The sequence below is a fragment of the Stegostoma tigrinum genome, chromosome 33 (assembly GCF_030684315.1).
Source record: "Stegostoma tigrinum isolate sSteTig4 chromosome 33, sSteTig4.hap1, whole genome shotgun sequence".
NCBI classification, from domain to species: Eukaryota; Metazoa; Chordata; class Chondrichthyes; order Orectolobiformes; family Stegostomatidae; genus Stegostoma; species Stegostoma tigrinum.
In genome coordinates this window covers 19,024,051-19,046,573 of record NC_081386.1, presented here as the reverse complement: position 1 = coordinate 19,046,573, position 22,523 = coordinate 19,024,051, and the positions used below count along the sequence as shown (strand labels likewise).

At 43.5% G+C, this 22,523-nt stretch overlaps 1 protein-coding gene across 2 annotated transcripts in view; it reads right to left on the bottom strand.

Moving 5' to 3' along the window:
* Positions 1 to 22,161, bottom strand: part of LOC125467095 (WD repeat-containing protein 72-like) — a 291,105-nt gene extending 268,944 nt beyond the window's left edge. For both annotated transcript variants that reach the window (XM_048562515.1, XM_048562516.1), the window contains exons 1-3: positions 21,721 to 22,161; positions 2,042 to 2,208; positions 42 to 142 (exon numbers count right to left, since the gene is read on the bottom strand). In XM_048562515.1, the coding sequence (XP_048418472.1) occupies positions 42 to 142; positions 2,042 to 2,197 (257 nt within the window). In that variant the 5' untranslated portion in view covers positions 2,198 to 2,208; positions 21,721 to 22,161. The remainder of the gene's footprint in view (positions 1 to 41; positions 143 to 2,041; positions 2,209 to 21,720) is intronic.
* Between the last annotated feature and the right edge of the window lie 362 nt (positions 22,162 to 22,523).

Here is a 22,523-nt window from a genome sequence, read left to right as displayed (position 1 = left end):
TACAGATACTTCAATGAATCCATTTTGACAGGAAGACTTACCCATTTTCAGCTGCACTGACAACACATGGTTGCTTTTCACTTGCTTTGCCAAGGCAAGTAATGGGAGAAGTGTGACCAAACAGGAAGATTCTTGGTAGCGTCTAGGAAAATACAAAATGGCATTTATACATGGGAATGAGGCAAACCTTGAACACATCAGGTGCTTTTTGATAAAGGCAATTGTTGCTTTTTCTCACTCATGGCAACAGGCAAGAGCTCCAGACCAGCTTCTTTTAGGATGACTTGCTGAATGAAGTAACAATGATAGGCCTTACACAAGATCAAGGACCCCAGGAGTAGAACCCCACCCCCCTCCTCCCTCTGAGAACTGGGACAAAACAGAGGCCAGGAGCTGTGCTCTGCTCCGCAGTGCCACTGGAGGCACAGTGGCTGTTCCCTACATTGCAACTATCCAAGGCCCAGCATGACGTCAGGACACAGGCCATAGATGGGATGGGGGTTGGGGTTGCAGGTTGGTGAAGGGAGGATAGAGTGGGTGCAAGGAATGGCTCTCAGCAAATCCTCCCCATTACAGATGTCAAGTCCTTTTATTGGGTTTTGATTGCTTTGGACCCTCCCGAGAGTGTCCCAACAGGGTGTCCTTTACGGCTTTCCTTATGGTGAGTCCCCTGTCCATCGCTGGGTGAATTCTGCCAGGTATGCAATGAGGCACATAAGTGGCTCACAGTTCCCTGGTTAAACACTCCCCCTGCCCCCTCCACGTATGCCCCGTGGGGAGGGTATTAAATTTCACCCAATATTTCGACAGTTCCAAGACAAAACCAGAATTGCTGGAAAAGTTCAGCAAGGCTGGCATCATCTGTAGACAGAAACCAAGTTAACACTTCTATAGTTCACCTGTTAATTTCTCAAATATGGAAAAAAGGATTTCTGTTTCGAAGCAAACAATTGCACAGGTTCGGGTGAGGGGTTGTAGTCACCGACCAAGGCTAAGCAGCATTTGCAATGTCACGAACATGATGTTTTCAATTGCACCGACAGTGGAGGTAGAGAAAGATTTCCATGAGAAGCCAATAGGTGTTAGCTGGAGGATGAACAGGGTCACTCTTGCACTGTCTTTCACAAACACAAATATTTGCTGAGTCTCTTACCCAGCACTAGATGATTGCATTGAAGTAAGGCCGTGATTTTAAGGTAATTTCAGTGAACAGTCCTGGTTACACCTATAGAGCAGCAGGATTGCATTATCAAAACCAATGCTGTAGGCACACTGTTGCCATCCATGACTTGTGCCAGGCCGTTATCGTGTGGTGAAATTGCTGCCACGCACCATTTTTAACGAACCAGAAAAGATGCGTCAAATTGCTTTAAGCAACATTAAAAACTTAAATATCTAATGGCTGCAGGAGATTCCAAAGCAAACACTTGAACGGAACATCTTCCATCTGAAGTAATCATTCATGAGACAATATAATTTTGAATGATTTTTGGACCAAAGTTTACATGAATTCCATTTTAATGAGCTTTTGAAACTATTCATTTAATATTCACTGTGAATATCAGAGAACAGTTTCACCCTGTCTTTGGTCAAGACTGATGAAAAGTAAAGTGACCTCAAAATAAAACAAAACTGAGCATGTTACCACATTGCGCAAATCAATTTCCCATATTGATTCCTAGCCAGCCACAATATTTAAATAACAGTTCAGTCAAGCCCAAGATAGTGCTCCTCTTCAGGTCATTAGCGTACTGCGTACTTACAGTACAAGACATATCACCTAATAAACCACTTGTTATAAGAATAGACTTCTGTTGCCACAAACACAAAATTATAAGGTTGAACAATAATCACTTAATGCTTAACAGAAGCAATTTTTATAAAACTGAAAGTATAAATGCAAAGCCACACATTTTTCTCTCCTCATATATTACTTGTACCCGACTGTACAAATTTAAGGTTTTTTTTCAGGATGCTCGTATTTCAGCAAAAGGAACAAGAACGGATACTTTTGTCGTAATTTATTACGCAAAGTACTAACCTTGAAATCAGCAGACAGATTCCAGAGGCAAATCTGCCCTTCCCGACTCCCTGTCACAATAGTTCGCTGATCATCAGTTAACATTAGAGCACAGATTGAGTGAGATGGTGCTTTCCTCTCCCACACTGCTATTGGCTGGACAATACTCTTCATCATGACCAAAGTACCTGTAAATGATACTGATGCGTCAATATGCACTGATTCAAAACCTGCTGAACTAATTAAGTATTCCAAGTATAGAAATTTCTTGTTCAAATTTGTACACTGTGCCCGTATTGTAAATTTATTTCTACATTTTATGTTGCAAATTGTTTCAACTGGAATTTCCAACCCTGTAAACATCAAACTACTTGAACTTACATGTTTCTCAGCAAGCAATGTCCCAAAGAACCTAACTCTGGCACTAACGTGAATTCCTTTAGGAACCATTCATTCACTTAAACTTGTGAATTTCAGGAATGCAACCACAATGTTAAGTGAGGACTTAGCGTACTTTATGTGAAAAACTTCTAGGATAAAAGTAGACAATATATTATCATTTGGGATTTGAATTTTAAAATGGAGACAAATAGACTATGGCCAGTTCTGTAAAGATATTTTGTTTTTAAAAGTTAGAAAGTAATTTGCAATAAGGTATTTAAACACGATTTCCAAAAAGGAATGCTAGTTTAGTCAACAGCCTAGCAGTACTCCTACTGTGCTAAATCGTAAAGAAAATATTGGGTCCCTTCACATACGTATGCAAAGGCACAAAATTTTTTTGAACAACAGGATATTTACATTATAAACCAGTGAGATTAGGTGAACATATTCTTTTACATTCCAAATGCTCAGAATACTGCGTCTTCAAATCTTAAAAAGGTCACGCTGTCTGGCTATTCTTGTAAAGATAAATTTACTTCGAACAAACAAACCCTAACAATAGGGGGTTGCCATTTTATTTGAAAAATTGGCGCATTTTACTGTAGGATACAGTTACGTTCACAGCATTAGGAACATATCTGTAGCAAACACATTAGAAAGCATACACACTGTAAATCATCCTCATTGTTATGTAAGTACAGCTTGCCTTCCACAATACACTGTAAAAAGATAATTTTCACAGTCATACACCATGGAAAGTAATTTCATGCAACTTAGGGCAGCACGGTGGGTCAGTGGTTGGCACTGCAGCCTCACAGCGTGGGTTCGACTCCAGCCTCAGGCGACTGTCTGTGCGGAGTTTGCACATTCTCCCCATGTCTGCGTGGGTTTGCTCCAGTTTCCTCTCAAAGTCCAAAGATGGGCAGGCTAGGTGGATCGGCCATGCTAAACTGTCCATACTGTTCAGGGGTTTGTGGGCTATAGGGGGATGGGTCTGGGTGGGATGCTTCAACGGGTGGTGTGGGCTTGTTGGGCCGAAGTGCCTGTTTCCACACTGTAGGGAATCTAATCTTAAATGGTCCATAATAATATGTTTACATACTTGCTTTGAAAATGAATTTGGTTGTAAACAGACTTGCATTATCTGAGAACTATAACTGTGTGGATCAATTGAATATACGAGCATCTAAACTAAGAGGTGGCAAATTGGTGAATTGGGAAACCACTCGCTCAAATTTGAAATCCAAAAAACATAAAACAATCACACTAACACTTTGTGCAGTACTGTGGGAGCGCTGCACTGTCAGAGGTTCTGTCTTTCAGTTGCTACATTAAACGAAGGCCCTATTTGTTTTTTTTGGGTCGACACAAAATATCCCAAGACACTATTGTAAAGGACATCAGGAGCGACCTGGTCAACATTTATCCCTAAGCAACATCAGACTAACAGATTATCTGGTCATTATCATGTTGTTGTTGGTGGGAACTTGCTACTTGCCAATTTGTTACTATCTTTAGCTGTGTATCGTTTAGCTGTGAAACTTGCTCGGATATCCTATGAAGAGCTATGCATAAATCAATGCTAGTCTTTGTTTCAAATGAATGTAGTTTCAAAGGGTGACGATCTATTTTGTGGTCGTGATCTCTCTCTGTCTCACCCACCACCAACACACAACTACCCCCCACCCCACCCCTCCACCTCTCCAACCCACCTCTTCCTCAGCAGCTTGCTGTACTGGACAAGGGAGCAGTCATGGAGTCATACAGCACGGAAATATACTCTTTGGTCCAACCAGTCCATGCCAAACATAATCCAAAACTAAACCAGATTAGAAAAACTTGCAGAAGTTGAATGTTTTAAGACAAAGAAGTTTGAATGCTCATACAGATAGATTCAAAAACAGCTTCTTTCTTGTTATTATCAGACTTTTGAATGGACCTCTCACATGTTAATTCTGATCTCTCTCTCTGCATCTTCTCTGCAGCTGTAACACTATGTTCTGTTCTCTGTTTTGCTACCCTGATGCATTTTGTACGGTACGATCTGCCTCTATGGCACGCAAAACAACACTTTTCACTGTATCTCAGTACACATGACAACAATAAGTCAATCACCTCCCATCATTCTTGTCTTTATTTCATATGCACCAAACTGTGGAATAAGCGCAAAGTCAATCAAGTTCTTACTGACATTTTGGAAACGCAGCTCGCACAGGTCACCAAGTGCAGTGAACACAATAATATTAAAATCGTGCCCACTTGCGTTTCCAGCTAAGGAACTCCAGGCAAAGATCTTTTCCAGTGGCAGTATTAGATTACAATGCCACATGTTGCCAGAGGCACTGCTCATTGTGAAAGCAGGCAGAAGTCTGAACAGACTTGATCCTTGCTAGCTACCCAGAGATTTCCAAAACTCTGAAAGGAACAAAAGATTAAAAATGAGCATCAATAAAAAGTGTACTATAAAAACATAGATAGCTAAAATTTCATATGATGATTGTCAGCTGGTTTGTATTATCACAGGGCATTTTTGCAAAGCACAAATTACCTGGACAAAAATGGCCATTGACTTTTAATTCATTGTTGATGGATCCACTCTGCAAGTAGTATTAATCGAGGAAATAATCACACACTGGTATCCAGAAGAAGGTAAAGTCACCATAATCAGACAGGACTGCTCTCTCGTTAGATAGAGACAACTGATGCTGAGTGAGGGACAAGGTTAAAAAGGCAGGATTGGAGGGGTTGGGCAGTGGATCAGTTACCAGAGGACATAGATTTCGGGTAAAGGGCAGGGGATTTAGAGGAGATGTGAAGACAAGTTTTCACCCACAGGCTGGTAAGAATCTGGAACTCACTGCCTGTAAAGGTGACAGAGGTAGAAACCCTCATAACATTTTAAAAGCATTTCAATGTGCACTTGTGATGCTAAGGCATACAGTGCCTTGGAGCAAATGCTGAAAAATGGTATCAGAATAGTTGGGCGATTTTTTAAAAACTGGTGCAGACTCAGTGGGGTGAAGGGTCTTTTCTGTATTGTAGACCACTGTGACTCTATGATGCAATTGATACAGGTGTTAAAGAAATTAATGACAGAAAAGTGTAAAGTGCAAAGATTCTAGAGTAATTAGATAAGAAGATAAATGAATAGATAAAATAAATAGCTGAACTCGTCCTCACACTCAACAACTTCTCTTTTGACTCCTCCCACTTCCTACAGACTAAGGGGGTGGCCATGGGCACCCGCATGGGCCCCAGCTATGCCTGCCTCTTTGTAGGTTACGTGGAACAGTCCCTCTTCCGCACCTACACAGGCCCCAAACCCCACCTCTTCCTCCGGTACATTGATGACTGTATCGGCGCCGCCTCTTGCTCCCCAGAGGAGCTCGAACAGTTCATCCACTTCACCAACACCTTCCACCCCAACCTTCAGTTCACCTGGGCCATCTCCAGCACATCCCTCACCTTCCTGGACCTCTTAGTCTCCATCTCAGGCAACCAGCTTGTAACTGATGTCCATTTCAAGCCCACCAACTCCCACAGCTACCTAGAATACACCTCCTCCCACCCACCCTCCTGCAAAAATTCCATCCCCTATTCCCAATTCCTCCGCCTCCGCCGCATCTGCTCCCACGACAAGACATTCCACTCCCGCACATCCCAGATGTCCAAGTTCTTTAAGGACCGCAACTTTCCCCCCACGGTGATCGAGAACGCCCTTGACCGCGTCTCCCACATTTCCCGCGACACATCCCTCACACCCCGCCCCCGCCACAACCGCCCCAAGAGGATCCCCCTCGTTCTCACACACCACCCTACCAACCTCCGGATACAACGCATTATCCTCCGACACTTCTGCCATTTACAATCCGACCCCACCACCCAAGACATTTTTCCATCCCCTCCCCTGTCTGCTTTCCGGAGAGACCACTCTCTCCGTGACTCCCTTGTTCGCTCCACACTGCCCTCCAACCCCACCACACCCGGCACCTTCCCCTGCAACCGCAGGAAATGCTACACTTATCCCCACACCTCCTCCCTCACCCCCATCCCAGGCCCCAAGATGACATTCCACATCAAGCAGAGGTTCACCTGCACATCTGCCAATGTGGTATACTGCATCCACTGTACCCGGTGCGGCTTCCTCTACATTGGGGAAACCAAGCGGAGGCTTGGGGACCGCTTTGCAGAACACCTCCGCTCAGTTCGCAAAAAACAACTGCACCTCCCAGTCGCAAACCATTTCCACTCCCTCTCCCATTCTCTTGATGACATGTCCATCATGGGCCTCCTGCACTGCCACAATGATGCCACCCGAAGGTTGCAGGAACAGCAACTCATATTCCGCCTGGGAACCCTGCAGCCATATGGTATCAATGTGGACTTCACCAGTTTCAAAATCTCCCCTTCCCCTACTGCATCCCTCAACCAGCCCAGTTCGTCCCCTCCCCCCACTGCACCACACAACCAGCCCAGCTCTTCCCCCCCACCCACTGCATCCCAAAACCAGTCCAACCTGTCTCTGCCTCCCTAACCGGTTCTTCCTCTCTCCCATCCCTTCCTCCCACCCCAAGCCGCACCCCCCGCTACCTACTAACCTCATCCCACCTCCTTGACCTGTCCGTCTTCCCTGGACTGACCTATCCCCTCCCTACCTCCCCACCTACACTCTCTCCACCTATCTTCTCTACTCTCCATCTTCGGTCCGCCTCCCCCTCTCTCCCTATTTATTCCAGTTCCCTCCCCCCATCCCCCTCTCTGATGAAGGGTCTAGGCCCGAAACGTCAGCTTTTGTGCTCCTGAGATGCTGCTTGGCCTGCTGTGTTCATCCAGCCTCACATTTTATTATCTTAGATAAAATAAATAAATGTGATGACAGAAGGGTAACTTGTTGCTGCTGCAGTACGTGGAGCTGCTGGATGAGAAAACGATCCAGGGAGAACAAATTTGAAACACTTTGAACCTGCGTGGAAGTGCTGAAGTTCATTGGTACAAGGGCACAAATATAGGTTACTGAATATGACTGTACAGCCATTATAGACACATGGTTACAAGATTGAAGCTTGGGAACTAAATATTTAGAGGTAAATGACTTTTCAAAAGGACAGGTAGGAAGGAAGTGTAGTGGGGAAGCTTTGTTCGGGCATGATCAAATAATTATGCTAGAAAGAAATGATCTTGCATCAGAAGATATAAAATCCAGATCTGTGGAGGTAAGAAATAACAAGGGGTGGAAATAGTCTGTTGGATAGTTACACAGTATGACAGAAACAAATCTGGAGATAATGAGGAAATGTTAAAAAGACAGTACATTAGTCACAGATGACTTTAATCTTCGGGTAAAGAGGTAGGCATAAAGAAGAATTTAGTGAATATTTTTGGGACTGTTTATTGGAACAATATACTGCGGATCCTACAGGGATCATGCAGTTTGAATTTGGCAGTATGTAACGAAGCATATTTAAAAAATTACTTCAGAGTAAAAGATCTCCTAGGAAACAGTGACTATAACATGTTAGAATTTAGCATTTACTTTGAATGTGAGACATTTGGCTCAAAAACAAGTGTAGTAATCTTATTATAAGAGTAATTACAAAGGAAGAAGGGCAGATTTGGCTGGAGTGGACCAGAAGAGAAGAATAGCAGTGATGACTGATGACCAATGGCTAACATTTAAGTAAATAATTTGTGATTCACAATAACTATATATCCCAGTGAGTGAAAAAGGATTCTCAAGAGGCGAATAAATCAATCACAGTTAACTAAGGAAATTGAGGATTATATCAAATCGAAAGAAAAAAAAGACAAACAATGTGGCAAAGGTTAGTAATAAGCCAGAGGAATGGGAAAATTTGAAAGACCAATAAAAGATGACCAAGAAAGAAAGAAAGAGGGAGAAAATAAATCTTGGGGGTAAACTAGTAAGTATGAGCAAATGGATAGTTATAGCTTCTTTAAATATATTTTAAAAAAAGAGAGGTAAAGTGGGCATAGGATATTTAGTGATTGAGACTGGGGAAATAATAATGGGGAACAAGGAGATGCCAAAGGAGTTGAATAAATACTTTGTATCATTGTTCATGGGAGAATACACAAAATTAATGGGACTAAAGGCTGATAAGCTGCATGGACCTGATGGTATATCCTAAGGCTATCCTAAGATATTATAGGAAGTAGCTACAATGATAGTGAATTCATTTTGTAGCAAACTTTCAACAATCCTCAGATTCTGGAAAAGTCCAAGAGGATTGGAAAGCTACTGATGTAACACCCTTATTGAAAAAGGGAAGAACAAAAGGGTAACTGTAATCAGCTCTACAATGTGGAAACAGGTATTACACATTAGGTTACTTAACAAAGTATGCTATTGGGGGTAGCATTTGGCATGGGTAGAGGATTAGTTAACTAACAGAAGACAAAGAGTTGCGATAAGGGGGGAGTGGGGAAGTCGTATTCAGAATGGCAATTTGTTACAGTACTCATGCCACAATCATTCATAATGTATATTCATGCCTGAGATGAGGAAAGTGAATGAACTTTAGGCACATTTGAAAATGACTCAAAAATAAGTGGGAAGGCAAGTGGTGAGGATGACAGAGGGTCTGCAGAAGGATATTAGCAGGTTAAGCGAGTATGATAAAAACTTGGTGGATGATGTATGGGAAAATGCGAGGTTACGCACTTTGGTGAAAGTATAGTGAAGATGAATGATGCTTATTTGGACAAAGACCGGAGGAAGCTGCAGCACAGAGAAATTTAAGGGCCCTCACGCATAAGTCACAAAACACTAGATACACGTCACTATATTATCAGCTTGTGCAAACCATATTTTTAACTGACTGTAAGGAGGGAATAGAGGGATATGCAGAGGAAAAAAGTTTTTCATTTAAAAAGGCATCACATGGAGCACAATCTTGGTGGGCCAAAGGGCTTTGTTCTTCGTTCTAATACTGCAGCTACATGGTCCGGGAGGTATAATATTTCAGATTAAAGGCAGGCTATAACCACTTCTCCAGCACAAATTCAGACAGAGAATTTCATTTCCTATCTTCCCAGGAAGAATCTTCAGTACAGGTGACAGAGACTGTGATAACTCAGAAGCAATTCTCAAATAGTTTATCTGAGATAATGAAAATTTTGGTTCCAATCACTGAAGGCCAATTAAAGCATCCAACCGAGGAAAGCTGCAGTAAAGAGACTGCCCACTCCAACCTGGATATACCAAGAGACGAAGAATAAAAATATGCTAACACAGATTGAAGACAAGATGCATCCCACTCCATGGAAGCCACTACTTAAAGAAGACAGCCAGTGTGCAAACATTCAGGACACTGTCAAGCACCAAGTACCTCATTCAGAGATCCAAAATGTTTCAAAGCAGAAAGTATCTTTTTCAACAAGGCAGTCATTCTCCACAAAGAAAATTCAAGGAGTAAAATATCCCCCGATTCAGAGGGACTTACAGAAATAGGCTCAAAATCAACAGTCTTCAATCCAGAAATTTACCAATTTACCAAGTCCGAAGGCAAGTGGTCTTGAAGAATAGTGAAATCTCCAGTCTGTTTGTATTTGTGAAATTAGAGACTTGGGGGATATGGGGTCATGGTAAAAATAATTATGTACATACATGCATAAAAATTAATAACAGAAAAATATCAGTGCATAAGGCTATTAGGGTTTTAACTGGTTAATGGTGAGGTGTGCCATATTTACCACCATTATAATAACAGGTTTGGTGTGAGAACAACTTAGAATCACAAAACAGTAAGACCATGGTCTTCTTCAGAGACATAGTTATAGACATTCTCATATCTTTATCTTATTTATGACAAGTGCATCATCTCATTAGATTATCAAGCAGTTTTCCACCATCACACTAACCGAACTGGCCTTGTAAATCTCCAAAATAACAAGGTGTAGAGCTGGATGAACACAGCAGGCCAAGCAGCATCAGAGGAGCAGGAAAGTTAACGTTTTGGGCCTACGCCCTTCTTCAAAAAAATCTAAAGAAGGGTCTAGGCCCGAAACGTCAGCTTTGTTGCTCCTCTGATGCTGCTTGGCCTGCTGTGTTCATCCAGCTCTACACCTTGTTATCTCAGATCCTCCAGCATCTGCAGTTCCTGCTATTGCTATACATCTCTAACCTGAGAGAGAGGGTGCTGACGGCAAATCTCGCTAATAGTGAGCAACAGTACAGACAGCTCATGCATGATGATGAACAGTGTCATGGATTACTTGTTTAACAACAGTGAATCATCAATATACTGGAGTTACTTTTCCAGTTTGTAATTCCTGTCAGACGCTCCAAAATGCCAAATGTTGTACTGATTTCAGGACTATGATTCCAGCCAAGAACAATTCTGATGGTCTAATGACTAGCACAGGGCAAACCAATACTCCCATTTCCCTGCATTTCCATCTGATGCAGGATCTGACACAATCTCACCACATTCATGTGGTGACAGTGCTGCTCCACTGCTTCCTGCAATGAAACAGCAGCCCTCAGCAATAAAGTAAACTGACGGTATGTACGCCTAGGCCCAAAACGTTAACTTTCCTGCTCCTCTGATGCTGCTTGGCCTGCTGTGTTCATCCAGCTCTACACCTTGTTATTTTGGAGATTTACAAGGCCAGTTCGGTTAGTGTGATGGTGGAAAACTGCTTGGTAATCTAATGAGATGATGCACTTGTCATAAATAAGATAAAGATGTGAGAATCTCTATAACTATGTCTCTGAGGTACGACCCTCACACTATTCAACAGACACCTCGATTTGATTTCTTCAATTAATAAAGTATTTAATGCTACATTTCCCCTTGGGAGCAACACTAAGGGAAAAAAAAATCACTTACTCATTTGTCTCAATTATGACTATTCTATGACACAAATTTTCCTTTAACTCTGAACTTCAGGGACATTTTGGGGGACTCTGCTCACAATACAAAATCTTGCTGAACCACTGTGTTGATCAAAAAACGAGCTTAGAGTTCAAATTTTAATTTTAATTATCAGATAATGAGGTACACCGCAAACTGGGTACACCCACAGCACCAGTGAACACTGTCCCTCGGTATCCAACTAGGAACAGATGGAGGCAATATCGTAGTGGAATGTTGATCCAGAGACCCAAATAATGTTCACGGAACCTTGGTCTGAATCACAGCAGATGGCCGAGTTTGAATTCAATTTTTAAAAATCAGGAATTAAGAGTCTATTGATGATATAAATCCATTGTTGATTGTTGGAAAACCCCATCTGGCTCACTAATGCCCTTTCGGGAAGGAAACTGCCATCCTCACCTGGTCTGGCCTACATGTGACTCCAGGCCTACTGCAATGTGGTTGACTCTTAACTACCCTTGGGGCAATTAGGGATGGACAATAAATGCTGCCTAGCCAATGATGCCCTCATCTTGTGAATGAATAAATAAAACTTTGCCCCCTCATTTGATGAATGGTGCCCAGCACAATGTGCAATGAAGCACCAAAGCTTTACAGCTACAATGATAAGTCCTTCAATCTTTTGTCCTGGGATTAATAGGGTTTAAGGGGCCCCCAGTTCACAAGATAATGCTTGGCCACACCTCTCTAGCAAAATAGATAGCATTGCAGTTTTATCATTTGCCAGGAGCTAAAATTTAGTTGCACCAAAAGAAACTCATATTCAAAAGCAACATTTCTGAAATAGCAAGGTGTGTTTTTCTGAACTGCACAAAAACCAGAAGACAATGTGTGGAGGTTCGCTTGTGCCCTGATGGGAGTGCACCTACCCCTGGGTCAGCAGGTCTGGGTTCAGGTCCCACCTGATCCAGGAGTTTGAATGCCATAACATGCCTGAACAGGTTGATTAAGAGACACAGCACTGGTTTGTTACAGTTGAACAGACCTGACAATTCACCTGAATAGCCTTGTGTTTGACAACTTCAGGATGAAATGCCTCATAGGTCATTTATGCTGAATATGAGACAATAGCAGCACACTATTAAGTAACTTGACCTTGATGGAGAAACTACTAATGTATTTGTTTACACTTCTGTTTGCATTGTTTCTCTTCAACCTAACATTACAGAAACAGCATACGTTTCCAATACTTAATCCAAGCTATTGCCCAGTCCTCAGACTTATATCACTGTTGAAGATCAAAAACCGCACTGTGCTATATTAACCACTAATACCGACCTCACCAGTTGAAAAATCACCCGGAAAACTACTTCAGGTGGAGATCAGTTTTATCAAAAACAAACGCTGCAATGAATTACACAGAATATACAGCACACAAATGTGCAAGTTGTATTGAGTTTTTTGGAGGGATTTTCACCAGCAAGATTTCTCACTGTATCTTACCAGTCATACCTCATTAAATACCTATACTGCCCCCAAGGCATCGATCATATCCAATTCTAGCCCCATCTTGCCAAGGGCCATTCCCAGACCAACTCGTCCTTACTAGATATCTGCCGCAGGATCAGTATCCATTGCGGCTGGGCCATCTTTGAGAGGACAGTGTGCACTCAAACAAGTGTCGGCTTTGCCTCTCACTGGCACCATAATGACACGCAGACACAAGGCTACACTGCCCACGGCACACTGCCAATTTGGCTGACACTCCTTCACACATAAACCACACTCTCTCACCTAAGTCATTGTTTAACCACCAGGCCACAAACTTTACTTGTACTGAGCTATGTCCTGTCTAAGCACTTGCTCCATGTCACCAGTGCCCTGTTGACCCACAGCTTGTCATTGTCCTGTAGGAGAATATCACACTCAGGCCAGCAGTTGGACAATTCCAAACATGAGCTTTTATTTACAGAAAGCAAAGGGGAAACAAAAAAATCCAATAGAGGCTGCAGTTCACCAGCCCAATGCTGGCATCATGACCAATGACTAGCCAATAGTCCATGCTACACCCAGCTCTCATTCACTGGAAGCTGCTGTCAGTGAGTCTGCCTTGTACTGACCAACACAGCTGAGCTCTGTCACGGACAAGGAGAGCTTTCTCCCTCCTAATTTCTCCGTCCTCCTCCTCAGAAAAGTGCTCCTATTCACCCAGTTCCTCAGCATCCAACACATAACCTTATTGTCTGTTCCAATCATGCAGAGCACAGCACCTCAGGATGATGCAGCACACTCTGTCTGGACTATAGTGGAGGGGACTCCCCAGTCTGGTCCAAACAATGGAACTGCATCTTCCCCTATATTGTGCTCTGTCACAGCCCTGCACGAAGCATGAACAGCGTTGTAACTGCATTGATGTGAGCTGTGTTCATGGTGGGTATCCTTTGTCCGTTGCAACTGGCCCTGTAAGGCCCCTAGACCCTCACAAACACCAGGTACATGGGAGAGCTCCAGGATGTGAGAGTCATGGCAGCTGCCAGGGTAATGGGGTCACAGCTCCAGGAAAGGCAACAGTGAGCACAGTGAGTCACCTGCTTGGTACACTCACAGCCAGGCTTGGCGTGGGATTACAGCCTGGGGAGTTGGCAGCAGGCCGTGCTATTGGACCAGCAGCAGCAGTCAGGGAATGTGAGTATCATCAGTCGGGGAGCTGCCAACACAACGTTTGGGGTCTACTCATTGTATCTAGGAAGTGCTTTTGTGAAAGGAGGTGAGAGGTCTCGGGTCCCTGTGGGTCAGTCCATTGGCGGTGACGGGTGGCACCTGCAGGAGTAATAGTAGGGGGGTACATCATTGACAAAACAGTGTCGGTGTTGGGGGTTAAGGCTGTGGGGGAACATGGGAAAATGCTGGTCACTCAGCCCTCACCAACTTGCTGCACACGCTAAGGCTGAAGCTGAATGGAGGGTGGAGGCATGGCCCTCATTACCTGGGTGCATGTCTCCCATGTGAAGGAGTTTGCTCCCCCTCACCTGCACCAGATGCCATCAATGGCTGCTCTGAGACCCTGAGAACCTCTTTCACTCCTTATGTTCTCAACATTAAGTCCTTCCCACTGGGAATGCAGGGCCCCAGGATATGGAGTGGGAACTGGAAAGCTCTGGACCTTCTCCTGTGCAGTATCCCCACGATCCTGAAGGGACCCGCGGCTGTGACCCTCCTCTGAGCTGGGCGCTCAGGATGGGGGTGGGGTGGGGGAAGCATCTGCTGCTGTATCACTGTTGCTCTGGAGGCTGCCTTTTCCGGATATGAGCGACCAGGGCCAATGGGTAGCCCAGGAGCAGCAGCAGATGCTTCCCCCACCCCACCCCCATCCTGAGCGCCCAGCTCAGAGGGGGGTCACAGCCGCGGGTCCCTTCAGGATCGTGGGGATACTGCACAGGAGAAGGTCCAGAGCTTTCCAGTTCCCACTCCATATCCTGGGGATGAGCGAGGGAGCAGTGTCAATGCAGGCTCCATACATCCTGGATCACGGGGACTGACCTGTGCTGGAGGCTGGAACAGGAGCTGAGGGCTGCGGGAGTGGGAGGTCACCCTCTCCTGGGGGCTGGGAAAGTGACCGCTGCCTTGAATCTCTTTATAACTGGCACCTTCAGGGAGTGCCCAGTGCGGGATCTCTCAGTCATACTCCCACAAGTACATAGAAACAGTGACCAATGCCATGTGGGCAACACTACACCAGGTCATTTTGTTCTCCCATGATGTGGTCAGTGCTGCTGCCTGGGCAGTAGGATTCAGGGCCAGAGCTGGTGCAGGGTGCCATCGACTGTACACGCTTGGCACTGACAGGGCCGTATCACTACAGCATTCATCAGCAGGTTCCATTCCATCAGTGTCCTGGCTTGTTGGATGCTGTGAAGGCCCTTTGAATGAATGCGGACCATGCTTGTAACTGACAGTACCTCAACCCCCTGAAGAATAGCACCCACTCCCTGCCCCTGGAACTAGACTGATGATAGGCCCTCACCCAGTTTCCAATGTGGCCATTTCACACAAGTAGTGTGTTTGCCACACAGGCAGCTGGCACATACTGTAGGTGTTACATTAATGCCTCAGTGTGCCATACGCCAAGGTATCAACTGCCACCCAGACAGATCATTGCTGACCAGCATGACAAGTAGCTTATCAGTGTGTCTCTGCTAAATAAGATCTCAATACAGCACTACTGACAGCTTTTCACTCTGGCTAATAGGCATGGTATGGCACCAGATAGTCAGTCACAGATGGCACAAGCATGCTGAAAGGTGCCAAGTTAGTGAGCAAGCAAACAGTCCTGAGATGCAGCCTGGTCCAGTCCCTAAGTTGGGTACCTATGCCTGTGTACACAGTGTCACTGCTGAAGCATTTCAGTGCTGTTTACGAGCGTGTCCTGAAATGCAAGTCTGTGCTTTCTACCTGTCTTGAAGTGGATGGGAGAGATGGCATGAAGCCATGAACTGTTGGTAAGTGTCGGGTGCCAATGTCCATTGAAAAAAGGTGTGTTCAGCTAGTGCAAATGGATGGCCAACAGAGATATCGTTAGGTGCTAAGCAATGTGACAAGTCAATGGCTTTAAGAGGTGTGTTTTGTCTTGGTATTTTTTATGAAGGAAAGTTGAGACAGAGGTACTGACCAGTCTGCTCAAGTCCAATAAAGTAAACAGTTTTGAGGCCTTGGAGAATTTTTTAAAGTTGGAACATTAGAAGCAGCCTGAATGGGTGGGGTCAAGCTCCCATAGAACCAGGAATTTTAGTTTTAGCTTTCAGCAGTTGCTGGGGTCTTGAAGCTAGACGTGGAAGCTCTTATTCCTCTCCCTGTTACAGCTAAAAGCTCGGGTTCTCTTCCTTTGCCTAGGCTGTGTTTACGGGATGTTACTATATCGCAACAGTTAATTAGTAATAGTTAATGTATATATTACTTTGTTAAGCATTTTGATGTTACAGTTAAACCAATTCTTTACTTTTAGTCTTTGTTTTGTCTCTACTTTAACTATAGTGCAAAATAAAGAGTATTTTGCTTAAAGTTGATAGTTTGACCAATTGAATTGCATCTGGAATGCAATGCCTTTAAAATAAGAAAATGTTAGGGTCTAGGCTACCTTCTTATTGTATTTTGAGGGGGTTTGGTCTGGCCCATAACAGCACCATGGAGGCTCCTTGCAGCCAAGGGCGAGTTGAACTTGCCAGTAACAGCTCTGGCTTTCATGTTGAGTTTTCCCAAAGTCTAGTTGTTTCGTGGATTTGTTAAGATGGGAGGCGGAATATTAATGAGGTGAGTTACAACATTACTAAGATGTTTCAAAATTGATAATTCCCCCTTAATTGGCAACTTTCTCCTGCCTAGTGAGACACTCGCCTTACCGATTGACAATAGCACAAAAGATGCTGAGAGATGCTCCTGATATGGAGAAAGGCCTCAGTAGACCTCTTGTCCAATTCTGCCACAAATCATAACATGCCTCAAATTGCTTAGACTTCAATTAGATTCCACTGAAACAGACTGTTCAGTCCAAGCTGTCTATACTGCTATTCCCCACAATTAGAAATTATCAACTTGGTCCAATTTCCCATGTTAGGTTTCAAACACACCCACTAGCCATTGTGATGCTCTTGAACATGTAGTGAATAATCTCAAATATTGTGTATATCATTAAATGCCTTGTTTAATTCAGGAACCATAACACTAATGATCCGCACATGGCCTGCTCCCATGTCCAAATCACTGCCTTCTGAAACAAGATGTGAACAAGAGTCCAAATTTGGCCCTGAGCTTGTTCACATTCCAATTCGTCATTGCTTCTCTCTTCTTGAGGACTTCCTTCCACCCAATGCCTCCATCAATGGCCTCAACAAGATCATTAATTCCCAATGCTGGGAATCACTCTTACAATTCCAGACTCCATTATTCTATATTACATATTACACTGTTACATTTCTATGTAATGCTATTGCACTATAAGGGGTTTTCCTAAAAGCAAGCCTCTCACTATACATTTCATGTGGCTGATGAAGATATCCTAACAGGAGGGATGTGTAACTTGACATTTTAAGTAGCATTAAGTATGACATCATCTGAATTGAGCAGAAAAGCAACAAAGAAGAATAACAGTCATGAGCTAATGTAGCTGCTTTGACAACAGCACTGATGTTAGCAACTACTGCTGGGCACAGTGCAGTCAAGCTGGACAGGGAAGCCCAGGTATGTAGTTGGTTAGAGGGGGATGCCAAACACATAGCAGATATCACCCTTCGAAGGCAACAACAGGGAGAAGAATCACTTATTCAGGCACAGGAGATTATCACAATTAGAAGACTGACAGTGACAATAAAGCTGCTGAGTCAGAGATATGTTACCTGTGCCATTTGTCCACAGACATGTACGAATAAATATTTTTACAACTTCTACTTATCTTCACGTTCTGACAATCCTGATATTGCTACTCACAGGAATATTTGTACTTTGGAGTAATGCAACTTTCTCTGGCCCTTGCTCTGAATCAGTGATAAGACATTCTTCTTTTCATGATACACTTTTAGAGGAGGAAATTCAAGGTCAAACATTAATCACTAGCAGGCTGGTGTTCCATAACATTGTGTCATTGTCATAGTAATTAGAAATGATCTCTTCAGTGCTTGCCTGTACCCTCATTTTGTGGTTTACTCAATGCTCTACCAGTACAGAGGTAATATGAATTGAATACATGACTTTACTGGATCATCAGTGAGTGGTAAAACAAATCTTCGCTGTCATACCTTGAGATTCAGATCCTGTGTTTATTTCTACATTACTCGCAAGGTGCAATTTGCTTTTTAAGTAGCCAAATATTGTTAATAAATACACAATATGCATCAAAACCAGAAGTGCCCAGCTGCTTCCAGTGAAGTATTCACTTTAGATTCAACGTTATTAATAAGAATTAATTATCATTAGTGAAGCCCTATTTATTACAAATATCTCACATTGGTAGTCCAAAGACATTTGTAAACATCTTAAAATACAGAAACTAAAGCAAATCTCTTGCAGAATTCAACAAAGAAACCTTTGAACTGATGGTTACAGATTCATTCCCCTCAACAAAAAAAGTATTTTCCATTTGAAAATGTGATGAACTGAGCTAGTCTGGAAATTAACCATGCTGAAGTCACTGAGCAGAGATCGCAAGCAAATAGGTTTCTTTCTCTTCCTGGACTAGAAATAAACAAAACACGTTCAGACAGTGACGAAGACCCTATGATATTCAGAGGTCTAACGAAATCCAAATGGTTGATTTATATTCCAGTCAAAAGGCAGTGCTGCACTGGCATACACTATAAACTATTACTCCTGGTGGCACTGGCTGCCAGTTCATTGATGAAACAGAGACTGGTGCAGAGTATTCGAGGTATTGCAGTTTGTTACAACAAACAAGAGAAGGCCTTATGCAATCAATGGTAGGACCTCAGATAATGTTGGTGAACTGAGGGACCTAGAGGTGCAGGCACATAATTCTTTGAAGTCTGAGTCACATATAGACAGGGTGGTTGAAAGGGTGTTTAGCACACTTGTCTTTTCCCTAGGATGAGGGATTTCAAGCCTAGAGGGGCACATTTTTAAGATGAGAGGAGAGATATTTAAAAAAGACATGAAGAGCAACATTTTCATGCACCGAATGGTATGGATATGGAATGAACTTCTGGAAGTAGTGGTAGATGCGGATACAATGACAATCTTTAAAAGATGTTTGGATAAGTACATGAATAGGCAATTTTGGAGGGTATGGGACAACAGCAGGCTGGTGGGACAAATATAGCTTGGGGATATGTTAGACATGGATTCAATGGACCGATGGGTCTGTTTCCATGTTGTATGAATCTATGACCCTTTTCCAAAGCACTGAAAGAGCCCAGTGACAGAAAGTGATATTGCCAACTCTAAATTCAAATGTGCTTAACTACCTGTTCTGTTTTGGAACTTCCTAAACACACTATAATGGGGTTACTTATAGTTTCACATGAAATAGTAATTAAATCACATTATACACAGGAGATCTGAAGAATTCTTAATGACTGTATGGAGAAAGATAGTCTAGCAATCCACAGGTCCTTGACTAATGTTCCAGAGAACAGAATTCAAATCCTGTCACCAATGGGTCGAAGTTCAACCCATTCAGAAATCTGGAGTTGAAAGTTTGTCTCTCGAAAAGTGATCATAAAACTATGACTGATTGTTATCAGAAGCCCATCTGCTTCATTAATGTCCCTTAGAGGAGAAAGTCTACTGTCCTTACCTGATCTGATACACGTGACTCCAGAACCACAGCAATATGCTGGATGTTTAACTACCCCTGGAATGGTCCAGTGAACCATGCAATTCAATGCTTGCTGTGATCTGCCTGTATCGCTCATAAACAAGGCTTTTCACGTACTTCAGTACATGACAATAAAGTCTAAATCAAAATTAAAAATCATATCCCATGAATGAACAAAAAATAGCTATGATGTTTAATTTTGCCCAGCTGCTTTCTGGCATAAGTGACATGTGTCGGTTAATACCAATAAGACAAAGAACACAGTTTCAGGAATGACACCGTCTTATGACACTCTCTTCACTGAAGGATCACTTTTCATGTATAACCACTGCAAAGGTGGATACCAGGAAACAATCTCTATAAACAGCACTGGAGAATGTCAGAAGTTAAAACGAGGAAACCACAGCAGATTCTGAAAGGAGAGGTAAAGCCAAAGTCATTTGTTAACTGTCTGAATTTCAAGCAAACGCACAAGGTGGAATTTAATTCCACACCACACTGCAGGTTTGATGGTTGTGAAATGGCATGTAGAAGCACGTTGGACTGGGCCAGAGGCTTCTCCACCGAATAGCTGCTGCCTGACTGGCTCCTCTCCATCGAGCTCAGGGCAGTAGCTTGGCCAGGGACCTTGCTGCCCAGAGGCCAGTTGTGACCTTTGAGTAAATACAGTGTGGAGTTGGAGGAACACAGCAGGCCACGCAGCATCAGAGGAGCAGGAAATCTGACATTTTCAGTCAGGACCCTTCTTCAGAAAAAAAGCCAGTACTGGGTCTATGGGTCCCGACCTAAAACATCAGCTTTCTTGCTCCTCTGATGCTGCCTGGCCTGCTGTGTTCCTCCAGCTCTACACCTTGTTCTCTCCGATTCTCCTGCATCGGCAGTTCTTACTATCTCTGAGTGACTTTTAAGTAGCCATTTAAGGGTCTTGTCCCATTGTCGCTGGAATTCAACCAGTGGCCAATGGAGAGCATGTTATGTGAGCCAACCACAAAGCATTTACCAGGGTACCCGTTGCCCATTCAAGGGATGGCAGCACCATCTGAATATGACTGACATGGAGCTGGTATTCCGGCCAGTGGGTAGTCTGCTCACAAACTGCCCTTGGGAAAATGAAATCCCACTGCTTACACTGAGCTGCCATAGACCCAGCACTGGTTTAGATAGCATCCTCCCCGGCCCCATCCTTTCCTCAGACAGCCGTGTGATCTCTGGGTTTATCTAGTTTCTTCACCAAGTGATGAGCTTTCGCAAACGAACCTCAGCGCTGAGGCGGTATATGCTGCTTGTTCAGAGCATCACATCTGTCCTTACACACATGATCAGCAAGACAGTCATCAAGAGAAAAGACATGAAAACTTGCTTTTCTATCACACTTTTCACGATCTCAGAAGCACTTTCTAACCGATTAAATATTTTGCAAGTGGGGATACAATTGTGATTTGGGAAATGCAACCCTTTGCAAACAGAGCCAGGTCCCAAATGTAACAGTGCAATAATTACCAGATAACCTGCAGTTGTTGATGTCTTTTGAAGGAAAAATGATCAGGGCCAGGACCCGGAAGGTCACTCCCCTGTGACAGTGCCCTGGGATTGTTAATGTCCAGCTGACTGGGCCTCAGTTCAGTGTCTCAGTCAAAATGCCACAAAGGTTCTGACTCCTCTCTGTAACAAATAATGGGGGGCGGGGGGGTCCCTTAATGTCATCCTGAGACTGGCAAACATCACAGACTGACTGATCCAACCTGGGACTTCATTGGTCTGCATTGCTAACTCTGATGTTTGTCAAATAATCGGAAAGCACATTATTTTTAATACATTTATTTATTTCTCCTCCAGTCTCTTTTCCATCAGGGGGTTAGGTGGTAAAGCCATGAAGCAACTCAAAGAATATTAAATACTCAAATCCCTCAAGACTTCACGCAAAAAAAAATAATTTCCTACGCACAGACCCTGGAACATGTAAATAACAGGAACACTGAAACGACCATATACAATAATCATTATTGACCCTGACTCAAATAACTCGCAAAAAGAACATGTACTTTCAGTAATCGTCTCCAAATTGAAGGGAGTCTCTATCCTACTCCCCAGTACTCGACTACCACAAAAAGAAGAACTCTCAGCTTTTGCTTTCCTTGGGAAAAGCGACATACCTGGTTGGAGTTGCTAGTGAGACTGGGCGATCGATGGGTTTAGAGCGCTTCCAGGCTGCTCTCACATCAAGGGCTGACGTTACTGCCTTCAGTCGGACTGAAAGCCAGGGGAGTGAGCAAGCAGCTTGTTTGAAATGTGTTGATGTAACCCGCTTGCCGGCTCTGTAATCCGGCGGGGGGGAGGGGGTACTTCCTGTCTGTTTAATCCCTAAGCAATCCAAAAGCGCACCTCCCACCTCCAGCTGAACTAGGGCAGGACCTCAGGCTGCAACAGGTTCACTCCAACCTATACCCACAGTGCGGCTCTTCCAACAACTCTTCCCTCTCCTGGCTGATACGAATTCTCGATGGAACTACCACCTCAAACTTTCACATTGTGTTTCTTGATTTCCAGCTTTCAGCGCAGATTCCAGCATCTCCAATAAACTGCTCCTACATTGTTTCTTCGTGTGCCTCTGTATAGAAATTCAGGAGAGGTAATAGTGTCGGGTCATTCCCTCTACCCAAGCTGATCATTGCCTGAAAATGGATGTTTTAGACAAATATTGACCAGAGTTGTGAATATAACTGAGTGAATGAGCGCAGGGGTGAGGTATTGATGCAAGAACTTTACTACCAGAAGCCAAGAATGTGTTAAGATGTTTGAAGGCCATTATTACACACTTGACTTCACATCTGTAACACCAGGGGCAATATTCCACTTTGCAGTCTCATAGCTGCCTACAGAAAGTTGTAACTTTGCAGCTGATTTCAAAATAACAAAATTCGTTGGAGGTGTGGAATGAGAACAATGCACGCATCAA